Source organism: Pomacea canaliculata, linkage group LG9 (assembly GCF_003073045.1).
Source record: "Pomacea canaliculata isolate SZHN2017 linkage group LG9, ASM307304v1, whole genome shotgun sequence".
Taxonomy (NCBI): Eukaryota; Metazoa; Mollusca; class Gastropoda; order Architaenioglossa; family Ampullariidae; genus Pomacea; species Pomacea canaliculata.
Window position 1 is genome coordinate 8737042 of NC_037598.1, and position 13413 is coordinate 8750454.

The 13413-nt window shown below is 37.5% G+C and overlaps 1 protein-coding gene across 1 annotated transcript; it reads right to left on the reverse strand.

Moving 5' to 3' along the window:
- Positions 1-1730: 1730 nt before the first annotated feature.
- On the reverse strand, positions 1731-12178 carry LOC112572584. The gene is made up of 11 exons (XM_025252324.1): positions 12028-12178; positions 10861-10935; positions 9755-10000; positions 9245-9433; positions 8748-8825; positions 7988-8236; positions 7442-7633; positions 6968-7069; positions 5821-6136; positions 4490-4641; positions 1731-4040 (listed from the first exon to the last, which is right to left on the reverse strand). Exons 1-11 carry the CDS (start codon positions 12095-12097, stop codon positions 3820-3822), a joined length of 1890 nt encoding a protein of 629 aa, XP_025108109.1. The 5' UTR covers positions 12098-12178; the 3' UTR covers positions 1731-3819.
- Positions 12179-13413: the final 1235 nt, after the last annotated feature.

Genomic DNA, 13413 nt, shown 5'->3' on the forward strand with positions numbered 1-13413 from the left:
TAGGCATGAAGGTATGGACGAAATAACTGGAGAAAGAGTGAAGGAAAGATAAAACTAATGAAGACATCCATAGCTTCCACTATTTGTGCTTATATTAATTGTCGATTATTTATTTATTGTTTCCACATTAATTCCAACAGGTCTAATTTATTGCTTGACATAATACCTTTCTATGTTGTATCTATATTTCAGAATTTTCAAAAAGACATCTGTAGAAGATATATTGTTTTTCCATTTGCATACCTCAATATCATGTTTTGCTAGCATGATGATTAGGTCTAACGCTTTGTCAGTACACCAAATAAAATTAGTTCTCAGAAAAGTTAAAATTTCTTAGTGATGTACATTTACTAATGAAAACTGAATGGAACTCTCTCCAGAAAGTGCTCACAAATTGACATTGCCATAGCCCATAACAGAAGACTTATTGTTCCATCTGCGATAAGACACAGAGCACATTTGGAGGAATGAACAATGTTGACACCATAACAGCACTTTTGTTCCTTTAAGTCTGTTTCTAAATATCTCATACTAATCAACATAGCGAGGCCCACATGCGCAGTTGCCTCTGTCTACGTCTCCCCTCCAACCCACCAACCAGTTGAGGGTCAAACCTCAATGGTACTTCCGGTAAAAGTATCATCATCGCCTTTCAAGGTTGTAAGACGGCAGTAAAACTATCTGTGTCCCGGATATAGAAAACCAGGTTTTTGTTGTTTTCTCTCTCTCTCTCCCAGTCAAACCTAATAACTTTGTTTCCTAGTGCGTGTGGTCTGACCCGTCAGTTTGAATCCCGTGAGTGAATAGACGATGTATAGGCGCATGTAGCTAGACATGATCTCGACTCTCTTCCTTGTCCAAACTAGACTTACAGCGACAGGTCTACTGTTCTCCCTTTAGTATTAAGCTGACAGAGAGATGTACTATAATTATGGTCTGTAAGCTGACTTTTAATTGATATTTGCTAATGATATGAAGCGTTGGCTCACTGAAGTAAAGTGGAGAGCGTAACCGTCCTTAAAGATAATAAACATTTAGCGGAGCCTGTGGCCAAGACTACATCCCAGCTAGACAACTCCGCTCCTCGTCTGATGATCGTCTCCTTACTCTTCCTGTCACTGAAACAGCAACACATAGACACAACATTTTGTGAAGCAAAACAATGGAACTCTCTCCCTTTCCATATCCACCACCTATCCACTATTGAATCATTTAAACGTTCACTCAAAACGCACCTCTTCCGTAAACATTTCTCCTAACAACCTTTCCCATAATACTAATCCTTTGCCCCATCCTTACTTTTGCAATATCATGCTACTCTCAGATCTCGTTCTTGTTTTTTAGTTCCTCCGTGTTTTCTGTACTTCCTTTTATTCCTCATTAGTACGGTTGTTGATTTTTTATAGTTCATATCTTATTTGTTTGTTTTCCTGTCCCTGGTATGCTGTCTTGTCTCGTTCTTGTTCTTAGGCGCTGAGCATGCTCCTTAGGAGTGTGGGTATGAGCTTTACAAATTTTGCAATTATTATTATTATTATTATTATTATTATTGCTCCTGATATTAATGTCTGAGTTGAAAACATGTAATCCCTGTATGTTCATTACTTGCAATGAGATCCACTAAGTCAAGGCTACATTAAGGACACGCGAATCACTCTTAGCTGGACCACGAGAGACATTCGAACACATAAACGCAAGATTTATATACAGCATATTTATATATCACATATGTATACAGAACATATTTATGTAGCACATACAGTATTTATATAGCACACATTCACACTCGTAAGGAGCATGCTCTTGGCGCTACAGAAAAGGAATGGATAGCATACGAAGGAAGGAGGTATAAACAGCAGAGGTGATGATTAAAACAAGTACAGAAAACACAAAGAGGAACCAAGTAACAGGAACTGATAGTAGAGTGATTCCGCAAACGGAAGATAATTAAGGAAGTAGCAATAAGTGGAAAAAGGAAGTGTGTATGAAAAAGGACTTGCATTGTGTGGACTGTGTTCAGAGTAATGTTTAAAGGAAAGTGCTTTTCTCGGTGCACATTTAAAGTATTTTATAATGGGTAGGTGGCAGATATGGAAGCAGAGAGAGTTCTATTGTTTTGCTGCACAGTAATTAAAACCACTGTGATCATATGATGTTGTCCTGAGGACAGGAATGGTTAGTCAGGAGAGGTAGTTTTCTGGCTGAGACAAAGAGGAAGAAAAGCTCACAGAAATATGGCAGATGCCTGCAAAGAAATTAAAATATAGCATGGATAGTTTGTATTGGATACGAGAACCGAGGGGCAGCCAGTCTAGAAAACGTAGAAGAGGGTGACATGGTCCCGTGGATGGAGCAAGTAGCAAATATCCGCGAAATCAAAGCTCTACCATCCCCAAGAGTAAATGGTAATTGGATTCGGCTGTAATATGTTTTGGACAATAAGTCCGAACTATATAAACTCACGCATGATGAGAAGAGGTGTCACCAATACCACAAAGGTTCGGTTGCCGCCATGTTGAATAAGGACTGCTCATCTCTTTGATACACTGCCTGGAGGGGAGAGTCAAATGTTTGCTACTGGAGCCAGCAAGACAGCCAGCAAGCTAGCTAGCAAGACAACACTCACACTCCAAAGGTAAACATCTAATTAGTACGTGGACAGTCCACAAACTATATCAATGCAGAATGCAAAAATATGTAACAAAATATGTCCAGGACTTGTAACAGGACGTGTGGTAGGACATGTGGGAGAACACGTGACAAGGTGTGTCAAACGTTGATGTCTTGCTGCCGGTATCCTCCATCACCCTAAATAAGAGAAATATAGTTACACCTGTTTTCTGCAGCACAAACAGCCGCTCAGGTACAGACAGGGTCAATAACTCGTGATGGACATACATGACCAGACTTAGAAAATTAACGGGGAAGGTGAACAAAGTCAATTTATAAATTTCCACCAATACACTTTTATTAGCAGCGTGGTGAGAGATAGCAGCCTCCAGTAAACAATGTAAGGGACGGTACCGGGAATTATCTGTCTAAATTACATGCTTATCTCCCTTACATCATGCCTTTCGAGGTACACAGACCTTGAACACATTGACTCTAAGCACAACAACTTCAAGGAACGTGTTTCACCATCAATCGCAGCATTTTGTGTGCGAGTACTGCCAGTTGAAAATTACTTTAATTCAAATTATTTTAATGATTTGATGAGGTTGTCGTATTTAATCACAGGGGTACATGTTCCCAACAGAGTCTTTCCATTGCTATTTGTGTATTAAAATATTACAATAACTGTATAATAAGTAAGTATGTTACAATGATTACAATGATTGCAATGATTATAAGATTACCAGCCAGACTTAGCGACAGATAAACTTTTAAAGGTGTATCAAACTTTGAATTTCTCTTCCGCCTGTGAACCCTACCTGCTGACATCCATCTTAAATAAGAGAGATACGTGTACACCTGTTTTCTGCGGCACAAACAGTCAGTCAAGAACAAGCAAGGTAAATACTATTGTGATGTACATCCATCTGGATGGACAAGTCACCTCATAACCAGACATAAAAAGTATTTGGAAAGGTGAAAAAGGCTAAATTCCTTATTAGCAATAGTGTTGATAGTTCAACGATCACTAGAGAACAAGGTATGGGACTGTAGTAGTAATCATCAGTCAAAATTACTTTCTTTATGAACCACAAAAATCCCTATGTGTAGACATTTGGGCTTTTCCGCTAATACATCCCAGTGCCTTATCAACCAGGCGATTTACATCGATAATAATTTTCTGATGTAGAGAATGAGTTGAACAGGTTATATCATCTCTTCGTACTCTTCATCGTCAGACGAGTTCGCTTTGGGGACGGTGACGCCCTTGTGCTGAGACCAGCGAATGGGAAAAGGTTTGTAAATATTTTTCTTCTTCTTTGGGACGAGGACCTCCAGGCTCTGACTCATCCTGGCGTTGAAGTAGTCTCGAGACTCGCCATCATAATCAGGGAGTCGCTCACCTCCTTCTGCACCTTCAGCGGATCCTGTGCAGAGAAAACAATTACTATTTTTTGATACTGGTCTTTCCAGAGCTGCAAGAAACTAATGAATTAAAAACTTTGAAAGGACTTTTGAGATGAAAATGAGTTCTAAATATTTTCAGAAACCTGACCTTAAGGGTTTATCTCGTTATCATAGATGTCTGCAAACATCACTAGACTGAATCAGGTCAACAACAGCAATCTTTACACAAGCTTGCTTTTACCTTGTGAAGTTGGAGAAAAACATTTGTATATCAACTATTAGTGTATATAGTAGCGTGTCTCTCACAGACACACACACACACACCTTTTTCAGGTAAAAGCAAGCAACTGTATGGATGGTGAGTATATCTATCTATTGTACCTTCTTAGATTCTTGTGCACTTATGGAAAAAAACTAACCGCTGTCCAAAAATTTACCAGTGACTAACTTAGTTGTTAGAAACACTTACGTGAACTTTGAGCAGCGCCAGGTGGCGAAGCCTGAGTTAACTCCCTGACCTCTGCCATGCTGACGTCACCACTTTGTGGGCTTACGTGACGTCCACTTTGCGTAGCTTGAACACGTGTCAGCCTCCTGCAAGCTCCTGGGTTCCGGAAACACCTAAAAGAGAAATGAGGGGGACACACGTATGAGAAACTTTAATGGGACACGTGCGAGTATCAGAAAGTAAACAGTAAATTTTACTTACAGCGACATGGGGAAGAACCAAGTTTTTACATCAATAAATATTTATGAAATCATTACATTCTATTTTTAGTGGTAAAATTGTCCCTATCAGCAGTCAGTTGTAAATATAAAATAAAAATACAATGCTGGAAATTAACCATCTACCAAATAACAAAATTACAAGTGTTCATCTTAACAAACGCACGTTTGAAACGTATGTATACTTTATAATGCACCTGGAAAAATTAGCTCCCCTTAGTGACAGACAACAATAACACAAGGTAGACTACAATGGCCTGATTGTCACCCATTTTTATCTGGAGAAGATTTACTTGCCAGACTAAGGAGTGAATTAGGTTTGGACTTCTTAATTTTTGTTTAACTTCAGCCGAAGTTTTTAAATAAAGTTCAAATGTGTAGGTCTGTTTCTGAAAATCACCCGTTGCATTAACTGTGGAATAAAATCGCTTCTTGAAGACGACAACCTGAGGAATGTTTCTTCATTTCACTGGAAGACATGCACAGAGTTACTGAACTGAGTTACACTCACTGTTACAAACACTACCTGCGTGTAACAGAACTCTTCAGTATAGGAGAGTAATTTCTCCGGCTTTCCTAATGGCGGGTAAGAATGCCATGGCTTGAAGGCTCATGTCTTGAAAATTGAGAGTAATTGTGTACTCATATTTTGAGAATAAATATTTTAAAATGAAAAATAAAGCACAAAGAAATAATCTTGCACTCGGCTTCTCTTTGGAGTTGTTTTTAGGATGATCGGTGGTCTACGCAGAAACTTTATCAAATTATATCTCGCACAGTGTAACATTATGAAAGTACAAATTTTAAAAAATTGAGGACGTACCCCTAACCTTTTCAAATCTTTAGGGAGAGAAGTGTTAGACATCTCAATTTTCTCGAGGCCAGTTTTACATACGATCACGTGGTCCATCTCCTCTCCCTCTCTGCCCTACCTTCCCCAACCCTGTATGGAGTCAGGTACCCACACCTGCGAGCTGGTCACGTGGGGTCAGTTTGCAGGGTTACTGAAGTAAGTACAAAGTTCCTTGAGGTGGAATACAGTGAAGTTTGTTTTCTCTTTTCTTTTAAACTTACAGAACAAGCGCTGCACAGAGTCCAGTCACAACACAGCCGCACAAAAACGATCCTGCGATTATAACAGCCATTCTTGTGACGTCAGGTGTCAAAGGTGCCAAACATATGACCCCAGGTGTCGATCTTATGACGTCAAGTGTTGAAAGTGCCAAACTTCTGACCCCAGGTGTCGAACTTGTGACGTCAGGTGTCAAAGGTGCCAAACTTCTGACCCCAGGTGTCGAACTTGTGACGTCAAGTGTTGAAGGTGCCAAACTTGTGACCTTAGGTGTCAAACTTGTGACGTCAAGGGTTGGAGGTGAAACGGTTGCTATGGCTGCACGAGACACGTGATTAAGAAACACACATTGAAGTACCTCAATGATTAAAACCATTGCATGCTTTTATATTTAAAATAGACATGGAAAACGTGAAACAGTTGTACGTACATTGTGAGTACTCAAGGCAAGTGACATGTTACGTGTGCGTGGTTTAGAAATCTACTCAGGGTTAGTTTGGAAATATTGTGTATCCAACTTGGTCTTTTCATGCACCACAAACTCTAAAGATGCATGAATATATTAAAATCTTATACAAAGATACTCATAATTAGCATAAGGTCTGAGGTCTGTCACTGGCTGTGATGTTTACAGAGTAAACACAAGCGTTTACAAGCTGATGTATGTATTTCTAGCTTCTCTCCGTGCATGTCGAGGCGACTATTTTAGTCGCTTTACATTGATAAACCAATTTGCACTCCAAGCGAAGCTCTTGAAATTTGTGATGTCTTCTATGAGTTGTGCATTTTACAATCTTTTACTTAATTAGCAACAACCTGTTCTGTGAAACATACTGTTTTAACAGTTTTAGCACAGTAAAAAAGCTTTTAGAAGCATTTTCTAAACATGGTTATGAACTACATAAGCTTTATTTTATATCTACTACTGTCCTCTGTGCATAACTTCAACTTTATATACACTAAATCAGTTCATATTGATTTTGATATTGTTGTAACAATCCAAGATGTGCCGTATAGATACTCTAAGTAAAATAAGTAAAATACAGAATACAAACTGCCAAACTTTATAATACATCGAGACGAGGACGTCCTCAACTCTTCTGGTAACAGCCCGATGGTGGGCTTCACAACACTGGCATTGACACTCACCTTGAGGACATGTTCCATCGACAGGACTGCAGGTTTGGTTTTTCTCACAGACCTGTGGGCATACACCCTGACAGTCAGTTCCAAAAAAGCCGGGTCCACACGCTGTAGACATGATGAGTTTCGAACCCAGAAATAATTAGATTAGTCTCAATTCCAATTTCTCCAGGGTATGCTGTTTAGTGAAAAATGTGCTTGAGATAACAATGCAGAATTATTCGCAATATACAATGTGTCGTTCTCTGTTCTTCTTATAGCAAGTGTTTAAATTACACTGGATAATTTTAAGTGTGATAGCTTCAATGGTTCTTCGCATAACTAAGAGGAATTTTACCTTAAAACTTCAGTTCAAAACATTCAAGAAATTTTACTTATAGTACAATCTATCAAATATTTAATGATCAACACTTAACTTTGACCTGCTTGGTGTATTTTTCAAAGACCTAAGATTTGTGATTAGCTCAAATGTGCACATACCTATTACTTCAACTTCGCAAACAGTTAAAAAATAGGAATGCTCAATCGAGGGATCGACTTTAGACAGCCTCACGGTTCGTCCAGTCAGCGAGGTACCACAGGTAATTGTTGAGGGGTTAGCAACCGGATGTTGAAATGTGTGACAAATCTGTCCATCCACGCTCACGTTGACTCCATAACTGCGGTCAATGTCTGGTGGAATAACAGGAGAAAGTCAAGAATATGCTGAATAGTTCTGGATCTTCTACTGTTTCGTAAATTCTTTTTGAGATTTTGTAAATTTACTGTATGTAAACATATTTCTGGTTTAAAAATATAGGTGTTTTTCAACAGAAACCCATTTATTATGCATATCATGTTCCATACAGTATCATTAGTGCACATTCTGTATGGTTCAAGGATAAAAAAATTGCTACATTTCCTAAATATCCACTGCATCAGTGAAAGACCGAGGACGTTTCGCCCAGCAGCAGCATTTAACTAAATCATAAACAATAGTAAACTTTTTCAATGTGTAACAGGGTTTTCTCAGCTTTATATACCCACATCTATCTCTCCAGTAGACGGTGATGCTGGCAATGGTATATGGCTGAGCCAGGTCGACCTCCCAGTAAGGTTCATGGTCATCTGTCTCGGTGTGTATACAGTTAGGACTGTCTGGGAATTGGTTAATAGGTCTGAAGGTGGTGTTTCTGTTGCCATTGACAGCGAGACAAGCGGGACCAGTGACCTCGTTATGGGGTGCATCGGTGAACATGGAACTCATTTTTGCTGGTTTGCCAAGCGCTACATTTCCTGCAACCATAGAGATGAGCAGAATGCTTAAATGATGTCAAATATAATAAAGCACATAGACGTTAATGGCAAGTCTGAGTTATTAACGTATTTAAAGGACTTCTAACTTATTCAAAGTCACGTGACCCCAAGAAGATATCGACAAAGCTACCAAAATCGCAAGAATAGCGATAAATTGAAAATGGAATCTTTGCAACAATAAAAAGTAAAGAAAGGAAAGACGCAATAGTACGTTCTCGGTTTTAAAATATGAAATATTTCTAAATTAGTCTTAGTAAGGCATGATGTTTTTTTTTATTTTAAAGTCTACTACTACGCAGTAGGATCCTCTCTGAAAGTAAAGCCGTCACTGCATTAAAACAAATTTTAACTCAGAAAGATAGTTAATGAGTTCAGAGCACGTGACTTAGAGTATATAGGAAAATATTTACCTTTTATAGTAGAGTCACGTGACCAATCAGATTATATATCATATAAGTCATAAAAAGTAAGCAGATAAATTAAAGCATACCTTTTTGTGGGGAAGTGACTTTCAGATCTTGGTTGCTGAAGTCGCAAGAACCATAATCTGAACATGCACAGCTCATACCTGAAAATTTTTATTTTTTTTTTTAGAAAATCGCGATCTTATTACTCAGTCTTTGCATTCTTTCATATTACCAGTAATAGCTAAGGGTGAGGGTGCTCATCGACTTGTAGACATTTTTGTTATCAGTTATCAGTCACCCATATCTACAAATAATTAAAGTGCTGTTTGCAGAGTTTTAAAGGAACGCTTGTAGTTTTATCTACGTTTCAAGAGAATTGACCATAGCTAATGTCAGTTGAAAAAGAAAAGAAAATAGTTCAGAGGAACAGAGACAATGACACCATCTCATTTTGCTTGTACAGTTCCTAAGGATGATAATGGTGGTGGTGTTTCTAATGATTTAGTATCATGTTTCTGCTAATAACTAAGGAAATATTTTTTTCATATTTTATTCTATAATAGAATCGCTATTTACTTACCCCACACTTCAACTTCGCACACTGTGAGATAATAGTGTTTTGTTTTTCTGTCTGTCTTTGACAGTCTGACTGTCTCTCCAGTCACTGGTACACCAAAGACAACATTTGACGGGTTAGAAACTGGACTTTTGAAGACGTGCACTAGCTGCCCATCCACGGTCACACGGACTCCGTCACTGCGTTGAAGAACTAACAAAACAGACAAAAGCCATAAAAACAATGTGGAAAATTCACAAAATTAATAAGTTTTGAAATGATGCTATCCACTCTTCGTTTAATTTTTGTTTGTTTGATATAGTCATTTTATTATTATCGAATTTATTGAAAGGATGTGTAGAAGCGAATAAGCTTTGTATAAATAGTTTCATCATGGTTTAAAGACACCTTAAAATTAACGCTAATTCAACAATAGTGGAGGGAAAAAAAGGAAGGGATGTGGAAAATGAATAAAATGACACAGGACTGATAAGATGGACATGGACAAAGAATCACAACAACTAGGGCTTGTACATAAATTTCTCCAGTAGATCGTGATGTTGACAATAGCATAATGTTGACCCAGGTCAACCTCCCAGTAGGGGTCCCTGTCGTCGCCAGTGTGAATACAGTTGGGGCTGTCTGGAAACTGGCTAAGAGGCCTGAAGGTGGTGTTTGTGTTGCCGTTCACAGCGAGACAGGCGGGACCAGATACCTCCTTGATTGCCGGTCTCATAAAGAAAGAACTCATTTTTGCTGTTTTCCCAAAAGCAACATTTTCTGCAACCAAGTGCAGGAAAGATTCATAAATGGTGGTTTCTTTATTGATGATTTGCAACTCAAATTTAAAATATTTTAAGGGAAAATTTTAGCTTCGTGTCCAGACGAAGTTTGGTATAACATACTTTCGCAAACCCTTTTTAAGTTACGAAAAGATATATAATATTTAAGCGTGGATAAGTAACTTTAGCATAATATAAAGTGACTATAATTCTTAGAAGATTCGCAATCAGTTGGTTAAGTAACATTTCAACATTCAAGCAGTGTAAAGGCTGTCATTACTGTACTTGTCCACTTAATTAGATGTAGCACATTATAGGCAATGAATTTGGAAATTCGTTACTTAGGGGAATCTATAACTTTATTCGACTTGATGTCTGAAAGCACTTTCAACGATCATGTGTATATAACCCTAGTGATAAATTTCATGAAAAATGTCTCACTTGAAGAATAAATATTGTTGCAAAGAACTAAATAATTTGCTTTAGTAATTGGCTGAGAAAGTGTTTATCAAGTATTCAAATTTATCAAGTTGTTCAAGACGGTGAAAATTTATCTCTGATTGGCCAGATATACATTGTAATTATTTGTGCAAATGTGAGAATAACGTACCTTTTATATACAATTTTTTCGCAATAGTAAATGTAGGAATCCTAAAAAGAAATATTTAAATAAATTTTATAGATAATAAGTAATACGGTGGACTTAGTCGTTTGCCATGGAAGTCACACACTGAACTATTTCTGTCTTGTCATTTCATCCTCATTCCTTTCAAAGTTTTTCAAAACAAATAACCTATATATAAGCAAACTGTCTTATTGATAAAAGATTAAAAAAATAAAAGGCAAGATATAACATACGTTGATTTAGTAGACTGGTCCGAAAATAGTTTCGGAAATCACAAGAACCATACGGTGCGCATGCGCAGCTGGGATCTGAAACACAATGTCTTGTTTTGTTTAGAAATAAATCTTCCGCACCTAAAAATGTGTGTTCTGCTCATTTCAGATTGGAAAAAAATGAGGCCAAAACAGAAACGCTTTTTCGACAAATTCTTCCAGGTTAGTAGAAAAAAGGAGAAAAAGAAGAAAGTGTAAAGAATACAATTCTACAGACTCCCAAGTCGATTTCTCTGTACCTTTGATATTTTATAAGTGCATAGGTTACTGCTTTTTGTCCAGACACAAAGATAGATAAACAAAAGAGATGAAGGGGGAATGAAATAGAGATTGTATGCCTCATCTTCATTTGGCATTTGGCTTTGCGTGGCCGTGTGATGAGTGTCGATGCAAACTGAAGGCAATTTAATGAAAATATTTCTGGGTATAGGCACACGAACTCCTAACATGATATGTGGTGACATTAGAAGATACTTGCTTCTTGTTAACATCTGTGTGAACTACTGGCTAAAAATAACAAAGATCCAGCTATTTAAAAAGGTTGATTGAGAAAACATATTACTATAGACCTTAGAGCATCATTTTTTCTGTAATATTTTGTATGCTTATCTTTTTGAAAGAGCGCAAAAGCCGAGCAAAGTAAACTATTCGTATTCGTAATCTTAACAAAACAACTTTTCTTCAGAAATCGAGGAAGGTGGAAGATTGTTATCTCCTTGTTTGGACTTTTGTTCTTGTTGTTTTTTGGCGGTGGAGAAGCGGGAGGATTTTATGCAAAATCTGTTCGAAAGCTATATTCCCCAGGGACATTTTGAATAGCCAGGTCAAGATACAAACACTTTATATCTGCTCTACCAGGTATAAATTTAACAGAGAAATGAATAAAGGAACAAACAAAGAAAGAAGAAATCAGACGTTTAAGTAAACGATATGGGAGGGAAACATAGAAGCTCTATTTGTGAATCAACAAAATATCTTGGAAATCATCGAAGCATAATATTTCTCTTTAAAACGTGGAGCGCGCACACACACACACACACACACACACACACACACACACACACACACACACACACACACACACACACACACACACACACACACAATCATAAACACGAGTTCAATTACCTGCACGAGATTCTGAACTCGTCAACAGAAGAACCGAGAAGCAAAGAAACAAATAAACTTCCAGCCGCATTTTTCACTGGATGTCTACACGTCTGTGTGAGATTCTGACTCATACAACAACATTCTCGAACAGGATGTATAATTCTAAGAATCAGTTGAACCTTTTACTGCATGTCGTTACTCATTCGCTGACATGTGCGGTGAAGTTGTAATGAGTTGAGGAGGTGAGTCAGATGTTGAATTACAGTTGAATATTTCTGACTTTGCCTTTAGCATAGAAGTGCAAATGCGAATGCTTTTTCTACTCAATATGCATCCTTTTACAGCTTCACAACCTATGTTTGGAACTTTTATCTATTGTCTTCTTTCGAGATTTGATCGCTTGTTTGTTTTCATATCAAATATTTGTTTAATGTGACCATCCAAGTTTTCAGCAAGTTAAGAATTGCAACTCATAATAAATGTGTTATATTCTTGAAGCATATTTAAGTTGTCTTTAATCTGGCCATTACTTCCATACTATGATGGCCGTCCCAGGGTCACGTGTTGCATAATGAGGCCTTGTCGAAGCAGTCATATTTTCAAGAAATTTAGCCTCGCATTTTCTTTAACAAACTATATTTTTTTTTATTAAACTTTGAGGTTTCAAAAAAAGAAGAAAAATCAAATCAAATCAAATCAAATCAGACTTTATTGTCTGTCAAGGATACCCAAGACAGAAATTTTTCTTTTGCTCACAAGGGCAGGTATACATACTCACACAGACATTTAATACACAGTTAGGAGTAAAGATACATTGTCATGGTAGGTTGGATCTCCGGCAAATGGTCAATGATATTCCAATACTTATATTTCTTGTATATATTAATAAAAAAAAAATGCGTTGGCTTTGCAGAATGCAACGAAAATGTCTGAACTGCATTTTCTTCATCCTCCTAGTACTATAAATTTCATACTATAAATTGCAATAAACACTCGTCAACTCTAAAATGATATCTCTGTTTGAAAATTATATTAGAATATATTGAATACGAAAAGGTTTACTATGAATGAAGAACAACCCTAGCAGACATTGCACAAAAGGTTTCTTCTTTATATGAAGAAATGAAAATGTCTTTTTACTCTCACAATCAGCTCCTGGCACTGATATCTAGAAAGAATAAAAAAATTGTTGGAGCGTTAAACAGGACATGGGACAGGATGAGCTAGTCTTGCTGGAAATGTTGTCAATAGAACAACACGAGTATTACATAAAGTGATAAACATCTAACCCCACAGCCTGCATGGCAACGGAAGTAAGAAGCTTCGTGCAAAGTACGAAGAGAAGTGACGCCAGCCGTCGAGCGATTCAATTGCTTGTTTCCTTTTCTCCTTTCCTCTCTCTAG